Source organism: Pelophylax lessonae (genome assembly GCF_965119305.1).
Source record: "Pelophylax lessonae genome assembly, chromosome: 1".
Lineage (NCBI taxonomy): Eukaryota > Metazoa > Chordata > Amphibia > Anura > Ranidae > Pelophylax > Pelophylax lessonae.
The window spans coordinates 818,372,623-818,391,922 of NC_138768.1; the positions used below are offsets into that span (position 1 = coordinate 818,372,623).

General features: G+C 39.7%; 1 protein-coding gene across 1 annotated transcript in view; it reads right to left on the reverse strand.

The window, feature by feature from the left end:
• Positions 1-9,446: 9,446 nt before the first annotated feature.
• Positions 9,447-19,300, reverse strand: part of FGFRL1 (fibroblast growth factor receptor like 1) — a 262,463-nt gene continuing 252,609 nt past the window's right edge. The window contains exons 4-7 of the mRNA XM_082267322.1: positions 17,624-17,704; positions 14,796-15,080; positions 12,400-12,753; positions 9,447-10,207 (exon numbers count right to left, since the gene is read on the reverse strand). Coding sequence (XP_082123448.1) covers positions 9,804-10,207; positions 12,400-12,753; positions 14,796-15,080; positions 17,624-17,704 — 1,124 coding nt within the window. The 3' untranslated portion in view covers positions 9,447-9,803. The remainder of the gene's footprint in view (positions 10,208-12,399; positions 12,754-14,795; positions 15,081-17,623; positions 17,705-19,300) is intronic.

The window sequence follows — 19,300 nt, forward strand, 5'->3', positions numbered from 1 at the left end:
GGGACTGCATGGTAGCCTGTTGCCTACTGACTATGGGCCCTGGCTTTTAAAGGGAGCACTGCTCCTTGGGAGGTCTGTGTCTGGGGGACCCTTGGAGTAATATTACTTTGGATTCAAATCCATGTCTCCCTCAAACACACAGACTTCAGGAATCTAGGCCCGGGATCCATGTTTAGGGCCAAGATGCCACATTACCAACAATGATTGCGCCACACTGTAAGATTCAGATCACCTGTTACTCTCATCAGATCAAAGCTACCTGTCTGGGTTCTCCTGCTATAATGTGTTTATTGTAAGTAGGTTCCTCCCTTAGTGTGCCTCCTAAATGTTTTTTTTTACCCATTGTTAATTGTGCTAATGAACTCGCCTTTTGTTTCGGTCTGTCTGCTAGCAAACTATTATGAGAGGTTACGTGATGTGTAATGTACTTTTTTTGTGACCTAGGGGCAGGGCTGTCTGACCTGAGATCTCTGATTAATCATATTGTCTGGGTGGCTAGTTGTTTAATTGTTTTTAGTATATGTTGGTTGTTGTTTAGCTATGTTAATTATATTCCTGCTTACAATTTGTATTGTTAGGGTATTATGATCAGGAGCGGAAAATCCTCCTGTGGGATATAAAGTGCTTGTTTGAGTTTCAATAAACAGTGGATCCTTTGGTTTTCTCCTCACATCTTGTCTGTGTATGATGATTGGGGCAAGAAGGGCTGGTATTAGCTACCGGTCTGCTCGGAACGGTTTGGAGGGCAGGAGGAACTCTTTGGCGGAAGGAAGCAGCTAATTGGGGTGCCAAGCAGTTCTGTCACAGCGCAGCACCAATTTTTTCGTAAGCCCACGTTGGTATCTGATTGTGGTGTAATATGAAGAATTCAGGTGTTTTTAAAGGAGTTCCCAATCAATACATTTTTGGAAAATGTCGTAAAGCTGTGCCCAAAAAGTAGTGAGAGATGGGCAGGACCAAAATATGTGCGGAAAATCACCTCTACCCTGTCTACACCATTATATATATATTTTTTAAGCCATTAGATCAGCATACCAAGCAATGAATCAGCATTTAATAAAGGTAGTAAATACGCAGACTGGGGCCCTGTTTTATCAAGCAACTATATCCAAAAAAGGAAAAATAAGCACCCAAAAATCAAATACATATTATCACTTCTTTAAAGTTTCTGAAACCTGTTTTTCAAAAAAGAAATAGTCGATCCTGCCCATTTATGGTGCTTACTCCAGTAGGGTGATGTTATTTCATCTGCAGTGAAATCATCTGCAGTATTGTTACCCTGTATAGTGGTGTCTTGACGTACTGTCCTCGCTACCAATAAAACAATGGGACACAACCACTGGAGCTGGGAGACAGAATCCTAGAGACTGCTCTGCATGAGCCTTTCTTTTGGCTCCAGCCAGCAGCTACTGAAAGGGAATTACAGTAAAACAAAATGATAAAAATGTCATATAGGCACAGTGTTGCATGACCGCATAATTGTCAGTAGGCAAGTGGTTAAATGCTGTTGTTGCTTGATGAATCTAGACCTATGAGGTGCCTTATATTTCCTAAATGCTATTGTCCCTTGTTGAATCAGGGCCTAAACATTTTTCTCAGTGTGGTCAGGCATAAAGGCCACCTGAGGATGTTTATGGTGTAGGCATGTGGGGAGATATGGTGAAGAGATTGCCTCCATTGCACATAGAGTGCTCTATTTAGTCACCAGGAGTTGGTACTCTGCTTGCGGTGTAGACCTGTACTATTAGGCAAACGGCAGTGTCCTCACTGCAATCTGAGCTGTGAGGTTTAATGGAAAAATCATTGTTTAAATGGTTGGAATACATTCCTGTTTTAAAACAGTATATCGTATAGAATCCCCTGTACACAGTAATTCTTTCTTTGTTTTTTTGTCAATTGGTGAGAATAATACAAGACAAACATCAGTTCTGAACCATAAGCAGGTTTTATAAAAGCTACATATGGCACATTTTATACACATCTTACTATACAAAAATGTATAATATACACTTTTACATATCTAGATGCAAAAACAAAATATTATATTAACATAAAAGGGAACAGATATTACAGAAGTATTATCAGGCATTTAGCTTAATCAGATAAAACAGGACCGTTCTAACATTTACAAAAACAAGAATCTTTTTTCTTTTTCCATTACCAAAAATAAAATATCTTTTAAAAGATAATTTGCCCAGAAGTTGGGAAAACTGAATTATCTGTACAAACACACCTAACATAATTAGATGAACGTTGATGGATATATTGCAGATGGTGCATATTTAAAATTGTAATTTACAGACTGGTTTCATTATTATTGTTTTAAAAGTGATGAAATAACCGGAAGACTTGGACAAATACATAGTAAAGTAAAGCCAATCTAAGGAACTGTAACTGACAGATTACTTCCAAAAGTATGCATTATATATATTTAACTCATACATTTGAAATTTAGGACATTGAAGAGTACATATTGCAACAGGATGACAGCCATTTAATGGGCAACAACAATGCAGTCAAATGTTTGACAGGGACAAGCAGAGGACTGGGACCCTTTGGCCTGGGTGGTACAAGCAAAATCATCTAGCTCTTGGTGGTAGGGACAGATTTATGTGAATTAAAAGAAAAGAATGCATCCCCCAAAGTGGGCAATGGTTCTGCAACGATTGGTGGGCATTAAGATACAAGGCACCTGGGTTTTGTAGGCTTCAGGGTGGGCAAAGATGTGGTGGGCTTACTGATTTAAGTAAGCTGCCGCTAACATATACTATATTACCAAAAGTATTGGGACACCAGCCTTTACACACACATGAACTTTAATGGCATCCCAGTCTTAGTCCGTACGGTTCCATATTGAGTTGGCCCACCCTTTACAGCTATAACAGCTTCAACTCTTCTGGGAAGGCTGTCCACAAGGTTTAGGAGTGTGCCTATGGGAATGTTTGACCATTTCTCCAGCAGCGCATTTGTGAGGTTAGGCAAAGATGTTGGCCAAAAGGCCTGGTTTCGCAGTCTCCCCTCTAATTCACCCCAACAGTGTTTTATCTGGTTAGGGTCCGGACTCTGTGCAGGCCAGTCAACTTCCTCCACTCCAAACTCGCTCATTCATGTCTTTATGGACCTTGCTTTGTGCACCGATGCAAATCATTTTGTGAAGGGAGAATTATTGTGTGGGGTCATTTTCAGGGGTTGGGCTTGGCCCTTTAGTTCCAGGGAAGGGAACTCTTAAGACGTCAGCATGCCAAGACATTTTGGACAATTTCATGCTCCCAACTTTGTGGGAACAGTTTGAGGATGGCTCCATCATGTTCCAACATGACTGCACACCAGTGCACAAAGCAAAGTCCATAAATGGATGAGCGAGTTTGGTGTGGAGAGACTTGACTGGCCTGCACAGAATCCTGACCTAAACTCAATAGCACACCTTTGGGATGAATTAGAGTGGAGACTGGAAGCCAGGCCTCCTCGTCCACATCAGTGCCTAACCTCACAAATGCGCTTCTGGAAGAATGGTCAAACATTTCCATAGACACAGTCCTAAACCTTGTGGACAGCCTTCCCAGAAGAGTTGAAGCTGTTATAGCTGCAAAGGATGGGCCAACTCAATATTGAACCCTATGGACTAAGACACCATTAAAGTTCATGTGCGTGTAAATGCGGGCATCCCAATACTTTTGGTAATATAGTGTATACTGAACCTTAAGTAGTGTACCCAACAGCCTATTTGTGACTCTCTTATTTACAATGTATATGGTTTTACTATATTTAGAAAGGACTGTGGGCTCCTATACACAAGGCTTTTCCCTAGCAGGTTTCAGTGTGATGACGGGCTACACTGCTACATGTTCTGTGATGCTTACCAAATGGCTCCTGTGGAATCAATATGGACACTTGAATGTAATAATTCATATTTAACATGGTAATATGAATTTGCTATCACTTGAGCAGGCATTAAAGTAAGACAAATGAAAGATATAACTGTGTAAAAGGTAATAGCAGCCGTATTCGGTATAACTTTGTACATGAAGCAAAAACTTTGTGCAACCTAAGCATTATAATTTTAATTTTCAAAGAAAATGTATTCCTTCAAGGCATCCTGAGAAGGGAAAGACAGTAAGCACTGATTTGTCTTAAGTCGAGCGGCCGGATAACAGGTCCATGTCCACTTCGTCTATGCAGAGCAGACATGGACACAGCCCGCTCTGCTCTATGGGAAGTCGGATGTAAACGGACCAGCTGTCCATTCATACCTGACTGCCCTCAGATCCAATCTAGCCTGTAGGAGGGGAATAGATGACCTTCCATTTGTTTTTGCCAGACCAGATCAGATTGGAGTTAGCTAGGTGTAAACTGATGCAAGTCTGTTTAAATTTGACTAACCATAGAGGAGAATGGAGAGTCCAATCGGGTCCGCCTGAAAAACAGACAAGTGGACCCATTCTGACCTCTCCTGTTAAAGAGGCCTAAGGGTTCCCATGGACCTGAAAATATTTTTAGGGGTTCCTCTGGAGCGAAAAGGTTTGGAAATGCTGCACTCGCTTTTCTACCACATGAAATTGTGATTGAACTCTAAATTTCAGTGTGTCTTGAAGCAATTACACCAGTGAGAATTAATTATCTAGTACAATCATTTTAAAATTCTTATCAGGATTTTTGGGTAAAAATGTAGATGTATATTCAAGTTTCTTAGACGTTAGTTTCTTATATTCTTGTTAGAGATGCACCCAAATTTTGTCGTCGAAACAGATAGTTAGAAAATAATAGAAAAAGGCGCCGATAATGGCACCGAAAAACACACGATTTTGCCATAATTTTATTATGCTTATGGTGTGTTTTTCATAGGTTGTGACTCAAAAACCGCATCAAAAACCTAACACGGGTGCGTTATTGATGCGTTCTTGCGGTGTTTTCAACGCATTTCAATGGGGAGGTGCGGTTTTATTAACTGATCCAAAATGCAGCAAGCAGGATTTTTAACACCACAATGGGCCAATGTGAACACATACATAGAATTTAAAGGGATGCATTTTTCTTGAATTTTCTTGCGCTAAAGGTGCCAATAATGGCCAACAATAAATTCATATTCATTTAAATTCATATTATTTAAAAAGTCAAATACAATTTTATATATATATATATATATATATTCTTTAAAAACTGTCATTTTCGGTTTTTGGCCAATTGCATCCTGCATTTTTGGTTTTGGCACCAAAATTTCCATTCAGTGCACCTCTAATACTGGGATGTTGATACACATCACTAGATTTTACAATGCAAAATGACTGCCTCTAGTGACAGATTTACATTAAAATAGTTAAAATGATAAGAAAAAGACTGTTCACTTTTTTCTTATTTAAAGTGGCTCCACATTCATTTTTCATCTTTCCATCTATTAAATCCTCTGCCCTTGTTGTTTTAACTTTGCAAAGTAAGATATTTTTTTTCTGCCAGTAAATACCTTATACATCCCACTTCCAAGCCAAGGAGAGCTTGTTGGAGCTGGATGAGGGCAGAGATAACAGGAGACTGCAGAGATCCATGAGTATTCATCAAGAGAGGAGAAATGTACCGGCAAGCAGTGGTGTAAGTGTGTCTGTATAAATGTGTATGTGTGTGCCTCTTTATATATATATATATATATATATATATATATATATATATATATATATATAGACTTAGTGAAGGGAGATTTCTGCAGCATATTTGGCAAGTACAGAATCACAGTATACATAAAATAATATGCAAAGTGGTTGGAGGGAGGCTTCAGAATGGCAGATGTTTTTATTACAAATTATGTGAGCAGACTGCAGTTCCTCTTTAAAATCCTGTTTTGTGTGTGTGTATATCCAGTATATATACACGCACAAACACACATACATATAGAGAGAGAAAGAGATCTCGATCTACATATAAATATATATATATTTTTTTTTATTCCCAAAACAATTCGGACTTTACCTATGGTTTAAGACCAAGATTTGCAACCGCAGACCTTTGATATTAGGTGCCACTTTTTCAGTTGCTGACCAAAGTTTTTGCCACATTAGTAATTTACAGAGCATGCTCTTGTTTTCATAAATACGAACAATTACTAAGAATTGCTATAAAATAACCAATATATACTTTAATGGACACTTTTATAAAAAAATATTATGGAATAAAGTTTTATAAGAATATTTTCTTATGTTCAGGCTGAGAAAGGATGGAAATTTTTCATATGTACACACAAAATTCACATGTATGAACAAACATTGTGCTATAGTTCTCAATGGACAAGAAATATACAATTTAAGCAAGTGTCTGATAAAGCTTTGAGCATAGGAATGAAGCGGTTTCTGTACAAGATTGTCTACACGGCCAATGATGCTATAGAGTTAGTTTTTAGCAAAGTATATAAAAAAAGGACTCCCGATTCAGTGGTAAATTAAAAAGAGTACTTGTCTTTCTCAACCATTGGGGACTGAAGCCTATATGTGCCAGGCTCTACTGGCCAAGGCCGGCCATACATGGTGAAAATTTCTTTGATTATCGCTAGCAATAATTGTAAGAGCATCCGGCAGGCTGGTTGTACCCAAGTTGATCGACTGACCAACTTGCTACATTCAGCTTGCCCATTAACAGTTCAAATCTCAGCTGGTTTCAGTTGAAATGGCTGAAATTCGACCGTGTATGGCCGGCCTAAATCCTTATTTACCATGGCAAAGAGTAACAGCACTAATACAATGATCTGTGTTTTAAGAATTTAAGAATTCCAGCTATGGTATTGGTTCAGCTTGGACCAGTGTAGCTATATATATATATATAACTATGTATATACTATACCCTGGAAGCTGGAAATGACTGAAGTAGAGACCGCTATCTCAGTGATCTCTACTTGCTTCTGAGTCCCAGGCTGGGTGGTTGACCTGGCACATTTTGAATACAGGGCATTAGCCACTCAACCTGGGCACTATATAGAGAATGATTTGCATTACCTGAATTAATGCAAAGCATTCTCTGATTGGACAAGGTGGTAAGCATGCTGTCACCACTCCGCCTCTCCACCTCATCAAGAAAATGCATTGCATTCACTCAGAAAATGCAGAGCATTCTCTCTAAATGGCTCCCGTGCTGAATGTCTGACCTCCTGTATTCACAATGCATCAGTACAGCCACTTAACACAAGACCTGGAAGCAAGTGGAAATGACTGCAGTGTTTACTACAGTGATTTCCAGCTTCCTGGGACATCAGCTAAGTAAGGTATATACGAGGGGTTCCTGCACTTTTAATCTTTTCATTGGAAACAGTGAGGGCAGGAGTAGTAGTTGGTCATGTTTTGTGACTAGTCTGTCTGCCAAGGCAGGTGACCTTGCAGTTTAGTAGGAGTGATGCAATTTGTTTTTGAAATTCCTAATAAAACGAGTTGAAAAAAAGTGCGGAAACTTTTTGTAGAACCCTTCAATATAGATATATAAAAATATGCCATGCCTGGAATTCTTTAAAATTGTTCATATCAACTGAATTGATATGTAGGTAAAAAATGATCTTAATTTGCATTTGTTGTTTCTTGTAGACGAAGAGATTTAAGCCATTTTACGCTACCCTGAGTACACTAGGCTACCAAAAGGTCAAATATGATCAGTTACAATGGTTTATGCAGACATAGGTGTTACAGTCATTTTACTACCTTTTAAATTAATGGATAGGTTGAATTCGTATGTGTTACAGTGGATCACCTAAGGTAGTGGTCCTCAACTCCGGTCCTCAGGGCCCACTAACAGGCCAGATTTTAAGTATTACCTTGGGGAGATGCAGACTAGAGTACTGCAATCACTGAGCAGCAAATTATATCACCTGGGATGTATTTCAGTTCTCTTGCAAACCTGGCCTGTTAGTGGGCCCTGAGGACCAGGGTTGAGGACCACTGACCTAAGGAATCAGAGCCGTCCTAATAGGCAGACTAATGCGTAGGCTTCAGGCCCCAGAAGCTGCTCAGAACAGGACTTTTTAAAATAGAATATCAGACTACACTTGCCCTTTCTACTCCACCATCTGTACATGATAGACATGTGCAGGGGCCCTATAAATTAATCCTGTCATTCATTTACAGATGCTGATCTAATGTTAGAACCTAAAAAGTACCACCACCAGCATCTTAATCGTACCACTTTCTTTGAAAAATGACTGCTGCAAAGAATTGAAAGATCCTCTGGGATGCATGCAGGAAGAGGTTATTGGCTTTTTGAAAAGTCGAGGCTGAAGAATGTCATCAATGCATCCCACAAGCAATGCAGGGAGCAACATTTTTAGTGATGCCTACAATTTAAAACTAGATTTGCAGGTTTACTTCAAATGAACCTTGCCATGGCAGTGGTGTGTAACTGGGGCTCACCTTAATGTAGAACTAAAAGGCAAAACTTTTTTTTTTTCCATCGTGGATAGTGTAAGGGAGGATTATAACCTCTGTAAAGTTTATTTTATGCCATCTTTATCCCATCGGTGGGATTTTCCTTCACTTCCTGTCCCATATCCAAAACAGGAAATCCCTGCAAATTATGGTAATTCCTTGGGGACCCCCAGGTCACCAGAACTAGTGTCCCCGTTGGAAGATTTCCTCTCTATTACTTTTCTGGGGACAACCCAAAATGTTGGATTATCGTTTACTTTCAATGATAATGGTAAACAGGATAAATAGGGAGGGTGAATCTCCCTAATGGGGGCACAGACAACATTAAAACTGACAGGTGATCTAATCCCTCTCACCTCTATTCAAAAGCTAAAAAGATTTTGCCTTTAGTTATACTTTACAAACATGCACAAACCTTCCATTTTGAAATTCACCTCCTTAACAAACCACTGTCATGTGCTACATGGTAACATTTTTATGCCTAACGAGTCATATCTAAAATAATTGTACAAATTCACTCAGAAAATAGAAATTAACATTGAAAATAATATTTTACATAGACATTTTTTTTCTGTTTAACAAAATAAATTAAATATACATGGCTTTAGTTTAAAATCTATATACGTCTCCTATAGTCACAAATTGCTTTATAAAGTCTGTCATCATTATCGTAATGATTATAAGGCATCTTTCAAAGCCACATGAAAGGTTATTGCTTTTAATCGACAGCAAAATATTGCTTTTTTTAAAAAAAAAATGTTTTTTTTATTTGAGCGCTTATGATAAATTATGTAGTTCTTCAAAACGTTCAGATTTTTCTTACAATGAGTATTAATAGCTGAAGAAACAAGTCTAGGATATTATTGAGGTTTGGCATGGCCGTGGCTTTGCAATATAATGCTTCAAAAATAACAGGCACTTTGAGGGACAAGAAAAACAACCAAAAATTCAAATGATACTGACAAAGACGTTCTCTGTTGCTTGAACATTCAAGCTTATAACTAATGCTATTTATTATTTTCTTCATACAAATTTTTCTCCCCCCTTTATTGGTTCCACCTGAAAGCTCAAAAGCTTACCAAGGCTAAAGGCTTGGCCATAACTTTAAAAATAAAGAAGGCACCAGCATAAACTAAACCTGGGTGAAATATGACAGTGACCATTTTTTTTTCTTTTCTTCCACTAGTTTGTAGGAACACAGTGCTTATTTCTTTTTCCAAAACACAAAAAAAAACCCCAAAAAAAACCCAGCAACAATGACCTCCGATTAACCGGAGATTCCTTCATGATTCCTTTTATGAGTCGAAGAATTCCGTTGCATTATCTGTGACATTCCGTTATCCATGTCTACTGGCAGTGTTGGCTGAATCAATCAGTCTTGAGGTACCGCTTGAGAAACAAGTTTGTTTATGGCATTTAACACTGATAGTGAATGTGTTGGTGCTGGTGAACCTTTCCTTCCACGTGAGAGTGCGTATGAGTGTGAATGTCTGTGTAAATCTTTGGGTACATTTTTGAAGCCACTCCATTGGCCAAAATAGGTCCTTGGGGAAGTAAATGCTGCTGTTGCGCAACATACTCCTCATAGTTTATGGAGGAGATGCAGTCTTTGTCCACCATCTGTGGTATGCAAACCCTTGGCTGCGGCCTGTGAACAGCGGCCGCCGCTGCAGGAGGAGAGCATGGCTTTTTCTTTGTCTGGCAAAGCCACAGAAGAATTGTCCCAAATATGAAGACGGCTCCAGCTGGAACTCCGATTATCACTGGCCAAGGAAGACTACTGGATGGTATGCTCACAGGTGCAATTGGGGGCTTTGGATCTGCAGAAAGCAGGCATGCAAAAAAAAAAAAAGAATGGATACAGATGATTAAAACCAGAAAAGAACAATGAAAAACAGATGTCAAGCATAAATACGGACTACTAGCACACTATGGTTCTTTGATAACAAAACATCTGCCAAGGAGGGCCGTAGGCAGCCAAGAAGTAAAACTTTGTTGCTGGTGTCCCATTAAGGTCTTAAAGGACAAACAAACAGTTTGCTTTTGTTCTGAGCTGATCTCCAAGGTTGTGTTTTATTTTGTCTTGCTTCGATGTAGCAGAATAAACTCGCGCCGACCACATGTGGTTTCCAAATACCATCGCTCAGCAGCAAGCCTGGCTGCCTAACGCAGCCTAGAAATAAAATGTGGTTAATTGTCACTAATACCTTCCTCTAATGTCAACAAGCCAGAAATGTAAACTATGCTAGCCCCGCATTTGGATGCCAAATACTGCTCTGCCAGACAGTGCGATGTTCATCCAGCGCTTTCTCATTTAATCGCTGTCATTTTCGGAGACAATTTCAGCATTCCTGAACACTGCCCAATTACAGTGTGCAATTGCTGGTAAATATGAGCTTTTAGTCAAAATGCTGGATGATGCTCCTACTGTTTTAACTGCTCTGTTCGATTTATCATAGGGTTTCTAAAATTAACCAGATCCAAGAGTTAGGATGGGAGTTACTATCAGATTACTTCACTGATGAATACTTAAAGAGGGTTTGCGCTTTTAGCAATTATTTCGGAAATCCCTTATACTGGTGGTCCAATACTAAACAGCCGAGAAACTCTGGCCAGGTCCTTACAGATCAACCCTTTTTTTTACAGATGTGAAAGAGCAGTTTTGTGGTTGCCGTAGAACTATATATTCTACTTTTCTCAGGGTAATGAAACTCAGACTTCAGAAACATAGTACTGTTTGCAGATTAAATGACTGGTGGAAATAGAAACAGGATAAGCCCTTCATTGGGAAGACAAATGATTTTTCTTTTCTTTCAAAGCTGAAAACTCCTTTAGCCACTTCCCGACCATAGGACATCCATGGACATCTTTAGGTTGAGGTGGTTATACTGGGATGATGCCTGCAGCTACAGCCAGCAATTGCCCTATTCTGCAAAAGCCATCCTAGTGGCTGATTAGCCGCTGGATTGCTTTTACAGGCAGCAGGAGAGGACACCCCTCTTTGGGCTCTGATTTGGTGCTTCCATTGGATTACCACAGAGCCAGTGTAAAAAATAAGGCAATTTGAGGGCCAGTGTAAAAAATAAATAAATAATAGTTAAAAAAAAAAAAAAATGTAAGCACCCCCTGTCCCCTCATGCAGAGGTGAACGCATATGTAGGTCGCGTCTGTATATGTTCGCGCCACACATGTGAGGTATCGGCGTGAGCATTATAGCGAGAGCAATCATTCTAGCACCAGACTTCCTCTATGACTTCTAAACTGTTAACGTATAAAAGTTTTAAAAATTTTGCTTATGGAGATTTTTAAGTACCACAGTTTGGTGCCATTTCATGAATGTGCGCAATTTTAAAGTGTGACATGTTGGGTATCTATTTACTCGGTGTAACCTAATCTTTTATATTTTTAAAAATTGGGTTATATATTGTGGGTTTTTTTTCCATTCAAATGCATTGTGTATTTAAAAGAAAATAAAAAATGTGCTTGAAAAATTGCTGTGCAAATACCATGTGAATAAGAAATTGCGACACCCTCGGTTTAATTCTCTAGGGCCTCTGTTTAAAAAAATATATATAATGTTTGATGGGTTCTGAGTGGCACCTAGAATCTTCTGACTTTAGAACCACTTTAATGCACTGAACTGCTTCCCTCTTTAAAAAATATATAGAAAGAGCTTAAAGCATATCTAAAACCCAAAACCAAAAATGTAGTATATTGCAGTGTACCAGTCCTTAGTTGGGGTGGCTACATTATTTTCACTTTTTAGGCTAAGAACCATTTTCAGCAAGTACAGAAATTACATGATGACCTTGCCAGAAAGGCACAGGAAGTGTGTTATTTGCAGGATTTCCAAGTAAAAGTAAGGGAAATTAAATATATAATTTTTTTTTTGTTTTAGGGTTTAGATACACTTTAACTGTTTATTAAAGATAAGCATTAAACTTATTTTTTTTCTCTCTCGCTATATATATGTATATATTTTTTTTTATAAATATCTCTCATCTACACTCACCTGGCAGTACTGTCAGAAATGCACTTTTGAAACTGTATCCCATGGTGTTGGCACCAAGGCAGATGTACATTCCTGCATCTTCTTCTTTGGCCCTTGTGATGATAAGTTTATTCAGGTAGGAACCATCAGGCCGTGACCACACGTCACCGGTGGGCAAGACGATGAATTTCTGACCGCCCACATCAATGGTGGAATTGTATTTATTCTCCAAGCCGTATTCCACTCTCTTCAGCCACTGGATCACAGGCTTGACGTCACTGCGCACTTTACACTGAAAGGAGGTGGTGCCTCCAAAATCCACTGTGGTATTAACAGGGTGATTGCCAGTAAGTATTGGCTTTGATCTTGTTCTCTCTGTGAAAGCAAATAACACAAAAATTAGTTATCAAAACACTTTTGAGATTTTCATGTAATTGCTACATGACTTTATGCTCATGGTTTGCAATTAAAGAGAATGGGGTAGATTTTCTAAAAGCAAATAGACTGTGCACTTTGCAAGTGCATTTATATTCTGCAAGTGCAGTTGCTAGAAAGCTTAGTTAATAAGATAAAGCTTCATGTCCGAATCACATATGGTTCCCCCACTGCTCCTGTGTGAACCCAGGCTTGTCATAGTGACTTCAGGCTGGGTTCACACGGTGTGGGAAAATGCATGTGATTCTGACAGGACTCGCACTGCATTCCTGTTCAAATCACATGCGATTCTTTAAAGTGCAATTTGAGCCTGTAATCGGTATCCGCGAGTACTTGAGCACATGTATCAGTAATCGCACTCACCGGAAAAAAAACAGTATCAGCATCACCCTAATATTAAGACCAGGGTTCCACCCCACCAGGTTTCACCTACTAATTTGGTTGGGCTGACCCTTCAAATACTTTCAAATACACTGTATTTGCTAATAATCACTATATTCAAAGCTACTTTCTTCCATTCATTTGGTAGCCTGACTCTTCACTGCTCAGTCTCACCACTTCGCACCCCCCCACCTACGATTAGCATTTATGCCCCATATATTGACCCTGAAAAATCATAACTATATATGTACATGGTAGTAGCTATACCTAGCATGAAAAAGAATGCACCCACTACATCGAAAGTATTGCTAAACTTCAATATATTCTATTTTTGTTTTTGGGTTTAAAATGCACTTTAGGCCCCGTTCACATCTGGCAATTTATTGCACGACAATCGTGGCAAAACCTCACCACGTTTAGGTGCCATTGAAAATGAATGGCACCCAAACACACTATTGCAGTGCGATTTGGAATTGCAGGCACAATAGCGGCGATTCTGCCAACGATCCCAAAATCGCCAAATGTGAACGGGGCCTATTGCCTCCTTCATGTTTACCAAAACTATGTAATGTTGGGACGTAATAAAACAATCCTCTAAATTTGTATCCAATTAGGCAGGCACAAAATTGTAGGTAGATCAGGGGTCTCCAAATTTTGTAAGCAAAGGGCCAGTCTGCTGTCCTTCAGGCTTTAAGGGGGCAAACTGTGGCAAGTGGGAGTAAAAAAAATGCCCCGACATCAGTGCCCCATCATTGGTTTTATTGGGAGAAATAGCGCCCCATGGTTGATATCAATGGGAGGAATTGTGCCCCATTGATGGTGTCAGCACGGGAAATGGTGCCCCATCATTGGGGTCAATTAGTGAAATATTGCCCCAAGGGCCAGATAAAGGCAAGCAAAGGGGTACATTTGGAGTTTGGAGACCACTGTAATAGATTGATAGGAGATTGCTTTATATCGTAATTTGCATGGTAAACTTTATTTATAACAATAGGCAAAGGTTGCACATTTTTATCAGAAATGGGATTCTAGTGGATAACAGAGGCTAAACCATTATATGATAGAGAGATGGGAAAAGTCTCAGTTGGATACATATGAAACAACACTATTATATTGCCCAGTGGTGAATGTTTCCACACGTCATAAACCCAGTCCCTTTTATTGTCTGTCTTTGTTATTTTGTTATATCCTGTATTACTGTATTTTCGTCTGTTGTAACCCAGCCAACTCACGTTCAGACGAGAATAGTCTGGTTGCTCATACAAACCATCAGGAAGAAGGAGCGGATTGTGTTTCCCTGGTTTGGTAGTAAGCTTTGCTGGTTTCTGATACAGTGAAAGTGCCAGATCTGACATTAGGATGAGGTTTGATTCATTTTCCTGTCTCTGCTCCTGGTTTTAGTGTAAACACATGTTTTAGTGTCTCTACACAGCTGTCTGTTGATTGTTAGCAGATGTGGCCCAGGTTTTCCATATTGTGAACATCAGATTGGACGGCTCATGTGGTTCTCATTCTTAATATCGAAGAAAGAGAGACGTGCCAAATAAAAAGAGATTGTATCTTGCTGATAACATCACTGCTAGGCTAGAACAGATACTTACGGATCACTTCCACCTTGTATGTAGCGTTGATCTGCCCCACTCGATTAAAGACTTGGCAGGTGTATTTCCCACTGTCTTCTGGTTTTAGGCTCTTGAGGTTGAGTGTCCATTTCTTCTTCTTGTTCTCCCCAATCTCTTGTGTAGACAGTGGTTTGTTATCCTTTAGCCAGGTGATCTCCGGCCTTGGGTTCCCACTGGCAATGCACTTGAGCCGGACAGAGCTGCCCACAGGCCGAGCAATGACTCTCTTTCTCATTTTGGCAGGTTGTGTAAACCGTGGGCGTGCTGTGAAGAAAAGGATGGATTTAACTTTAATTAGGCAGAACATATTATCTAATGTTGACATGTATACCCACTCACTAAAATTTCATATAAGCCTTGTGCCAAACACAAACGTATACACGCAGTGGCAAGAAAGGTGGACTCTAATGCACAGCTTTCGCACATATGCATCCAGTGGTATGAGGTTTTGTGCCCTGAGTGCTCCTGGTCAAGGATTCTTGGTCAACAGCTCTTCATCAAGGCTTCTGATTGGGAGGCAGCAGGATGGGCTTCTGATCATGTGACCACTGTGAGAACCAATATCAAAGGATCCTGAGAGCTACTATGACTAATACTATTTCAATCAAGCCAGCTGCAAGCACTGATCACCATCTCATACTAAAGTGTATAGTGCCATAATAAAACAATCCTTAGTATTGCACTAAATATCATACAAATCTAATCAGATGCTTCTTTAAAAACAAAGTCCACAACTATGCAAATTTTATGTAAATATATGGTGATGATCCTTCCCACCACCCACATCCGTGTTGTATAGGGTGCTCACTCTTCCTTCTCCTTTCGTGCAGTTAAATTAACATATCCATGGCTTCAATCATTTCTCCCCATCGGGGAATCGAACCCCGGTCTACCGAGTGGCTAATTTCATCTCAAAACTTTCATAGTCTTTCCATGTTAATCAAGTCATGGTGGGCTAATAGATTATCCCCCTGATGAAGATACGCGACCCTGTGTTGATACGCGTAGGGGAGGGGGCAAGGACAGTGACGCACCCGGCAGCTAGGCAGAACCAGCTCCCAGGAGTGTAGACTGACGGCTTGCAGGCACGAATGAAACTGCTGTTGGAGGATATTTTATGTTTAGACTGGTGCGCTGGAAGCACCAGCAAAATGTGAGTACCCATACTATTGTTTTTAATAAAGATATGCTTTTAAGGGTATAAGCACTATTGAATTCTTTCTTCGTATGTGGCATTGCAACGGTGCTGTGGAGGAGTGGAGTGAGAAGACAAGCAGTACATATTGGGGCCGGGGAGAGGCAAAAAGACGTTATTAGACCGAGCTTAGGTGCGAGGTCATATCATTTGAGGTGAGAACCCAACTATAAGGGGGGAAGCACTTATTGTGGTGGCACGTGGATGTGTTCATTTAACTGCACGAAAGGAGAAGGAAGAGTGAGCACCCTATACAACACAGATGTTGGTGGCGGGAAGGGTCATCACAATATATTTACATACATTTTGCATAGTTGTGGACTTTATGTTTTTAAAGATGCATCTGATTATATCACAAGTATTAATAATTCACATGTTATCTATAGTATAGCACACACTTGTCACAAGTTAGCAGTTATTATTCATTAATTTTTGATTGTTTTATATGATATTAGCACAGCACTAAGGTTTATTTTATTATGGCACTGTGAGAGCCAATCACAGCAGTCACAAGATACAGAACCAGTGCGGAGTCCCAGGCATTACTTAGGGGCATTTACGTCGCTGCGGCTTTGAAATCGCGCTACTTCAGTGTGATTTGAAGGCCGGACATAAGTGCGATTTGCACTGCCGATTTCAATGTCTATGCAAGTCACAATCAAATTGGCAAAAAGTAGTCCAGAAACAACATTCGCGGTCATTTGAACGATTCCATTGCTGACAATGGGGTGCGATGTGTCATACAATTTGGAACTGTCAAACTGCATGACAAATCATACAGGTGTGAACAGGGGCTAAATGTGATTTCAAAGGTTTTTTTTTTTCCTCTAAAGCTGCAGCTTTTATTCAAATAATTTCTGGCCATATGAAGGGTCCTTGTGCTTGTGTGTCCCTGTCTCGCAGTTGTGCTTCTACAGTGTCCCTCTGTTACCAGGGTTCCTGGTGGAGACTAGCTGTTCACCTGTTGTTACGATCTTGAAGCCCCACTCATAAAGCAATGGTATGGTCTTAACAAGGCCATACCACTCCATTATAACAAAAAAAAAAGAAAAGAAAAAAATAAAAATTTACAAAGTATTGTTTTTTGTTATTACAGGTATAACATCTTTATTTCTGCTAATAAACATGTATTACAGGGTTCTTCCAACAGTTCATTTTGATGTGTGGCTTTCTAATAAGAAAGCCCAGCATCACCTGCTTACTTTACGACTCCCTCTACATAGGCAAGCAGAAAGAAGGGGTGTGTCCTTCAGCTGTGTGTGTTGTGAGCAGACCTGAAAAGAAAGATCCTTTTCCTACCTTCAAGGTTGAACCAACACTTCACTTGATCAAAGGCTTAACACACACACGCCCGCACACAAACACATAGTTTTAATAGCAACATTAAAATGCAGATGATTAAGACTGTAGGTAAAGAGCAAAGCCACTACTATGGGTGTTATACTAGTGAAGCAACTAAAATTGCAGTACCATTGACATATCCAGTGTAGCACCATTGAGATGCACTGGACCTCATATATGGAAATGTCTGAAGTTTAGGCTGTTTGTGTTCCCTTGTGTAACCATTTAGGCTTTTAAATGAAACAAGAGAAAACTGTACATCTGAACTTACCCCACTGTTTATTGGAAAACTCTTCTACATCTGGATTCGGCCCATCAGGAGGCTGGTTGGCTTTTCCTGCACTAGAATCATCTAAAAGAAAAAAAAAAAAAAAAAAAAGAAGGTTACATAGGTAATATATAGAAACCCCTATGTTATGGAGATGAGGACAGAGGGAGAGGTTTAGTAGTCCTAACACAATTTTTCTGTCCTATGGTTCTCGTGCCACACCTTCATAGATTCAGCACAGTGAGTGGTCATTGTCAAAATAGGGACAAGAAGTGAGTTACTGATAGGATCACCCGGTGGAAATAAAGGAAAAAAGAAACAAATGCAACTACTACATATAAGGATTGTCAAGCTGCCATCTATTACATTTTGAGATTTTAAAAAATTATATTGGACTTGTTTCACAAAGTTTTAGCACAAGATAACGGATCTTTATTTTAGCCATGTGACTACTGTCAGCTTAAAATAACTGTGTTCATGGGCTTTTGGCTTGTGTTGATGGCATCAGGTTGAAACACTTCTGAGTAGAGATCGACCGATTATCGGCAAAGCCGACATATCGAGGGCCAATATGCACTTTCCCCGATATATCGAAATCGGCCACCAAGGTGACCGATATTGCCGATATTTTGGGAAAGTGCTTGTACCCGAGTGATGCCTGCAGCTAGAGGCATCACCCCGGTACCGGCATCCATAGCCGGCGGTCAGCTGTCTTGTAATGACAACCGATGCAGCTCGGCTGCCATTACAAGGAGCGGGAGGGGACGTCCTCCTGCCACCTTCCGTCTTTGGGATGGGAGACCCGGACAACCAGCCTGCACGGCCGCCGAAGACCCGGTCAAAGCCTCATTAGGCTCGGATCGGGTCTCCATGCAAAAACCTGGAAGTGATGTCATGAGTGACATCACTTCCAAATACTGTCTGGCGCCAGATTTTAAAAAAATGGCAGCATTCAAAACAGCCAAACTTGGTGTTTTGAATGCTTCTAAGTGCAGAGGAGGGGTTTGGGGTCTTTTAGACCCCCAGATCCCTACACAAGAGTACCTGAAAAGTAAAAAATAAAATTTTTTAAATGTACAAAAATATCGGCCCATACCGATATGCATTGACCAAAATATCGGTATTGGCAACGAAAAACCGATATCGGTCGATCACTACTTCTGAGATCATTCAGAATTAAGTGATAGGTGCATCTGACCTGCTTCAAGCAAGTTTTTCATAGACTTGTATGGAAACGCAAAACTCATTTGAAGCAAAAAAAAATCCCATTGATGCGGGCCCTTACATTTTTGTTTTATTCATGAAATATTGGTTTATGGTTTAATTTTCGAATATATTTTTACAAATACACCTATTATCAGTAATAAATAAATAAATACAAAATGTTTTACATTTTTAAATAAGGATACTTTTCGTGGTGTGTTAGCGTGTGAATTCAGCCTAATGGACGAAAGTAAAAGAAATAAGATAAACATCTATATAGATGTAGTCTGTGCTGAACTTGTTCCTAAATTTCTTCTCAAAAGTGGAATTTCTCTTAAAATAATGACTTTAGCACCCATGAATCTAGTGAAAGCGCTGTAAAAATCCCAGAATTCTTTTTATCGTTCCCATTCTGTAGTATTACCACTGAACACTGGCTTTTCATTCAATTTCCAGTCTGTCCAAATATTTAAGCAT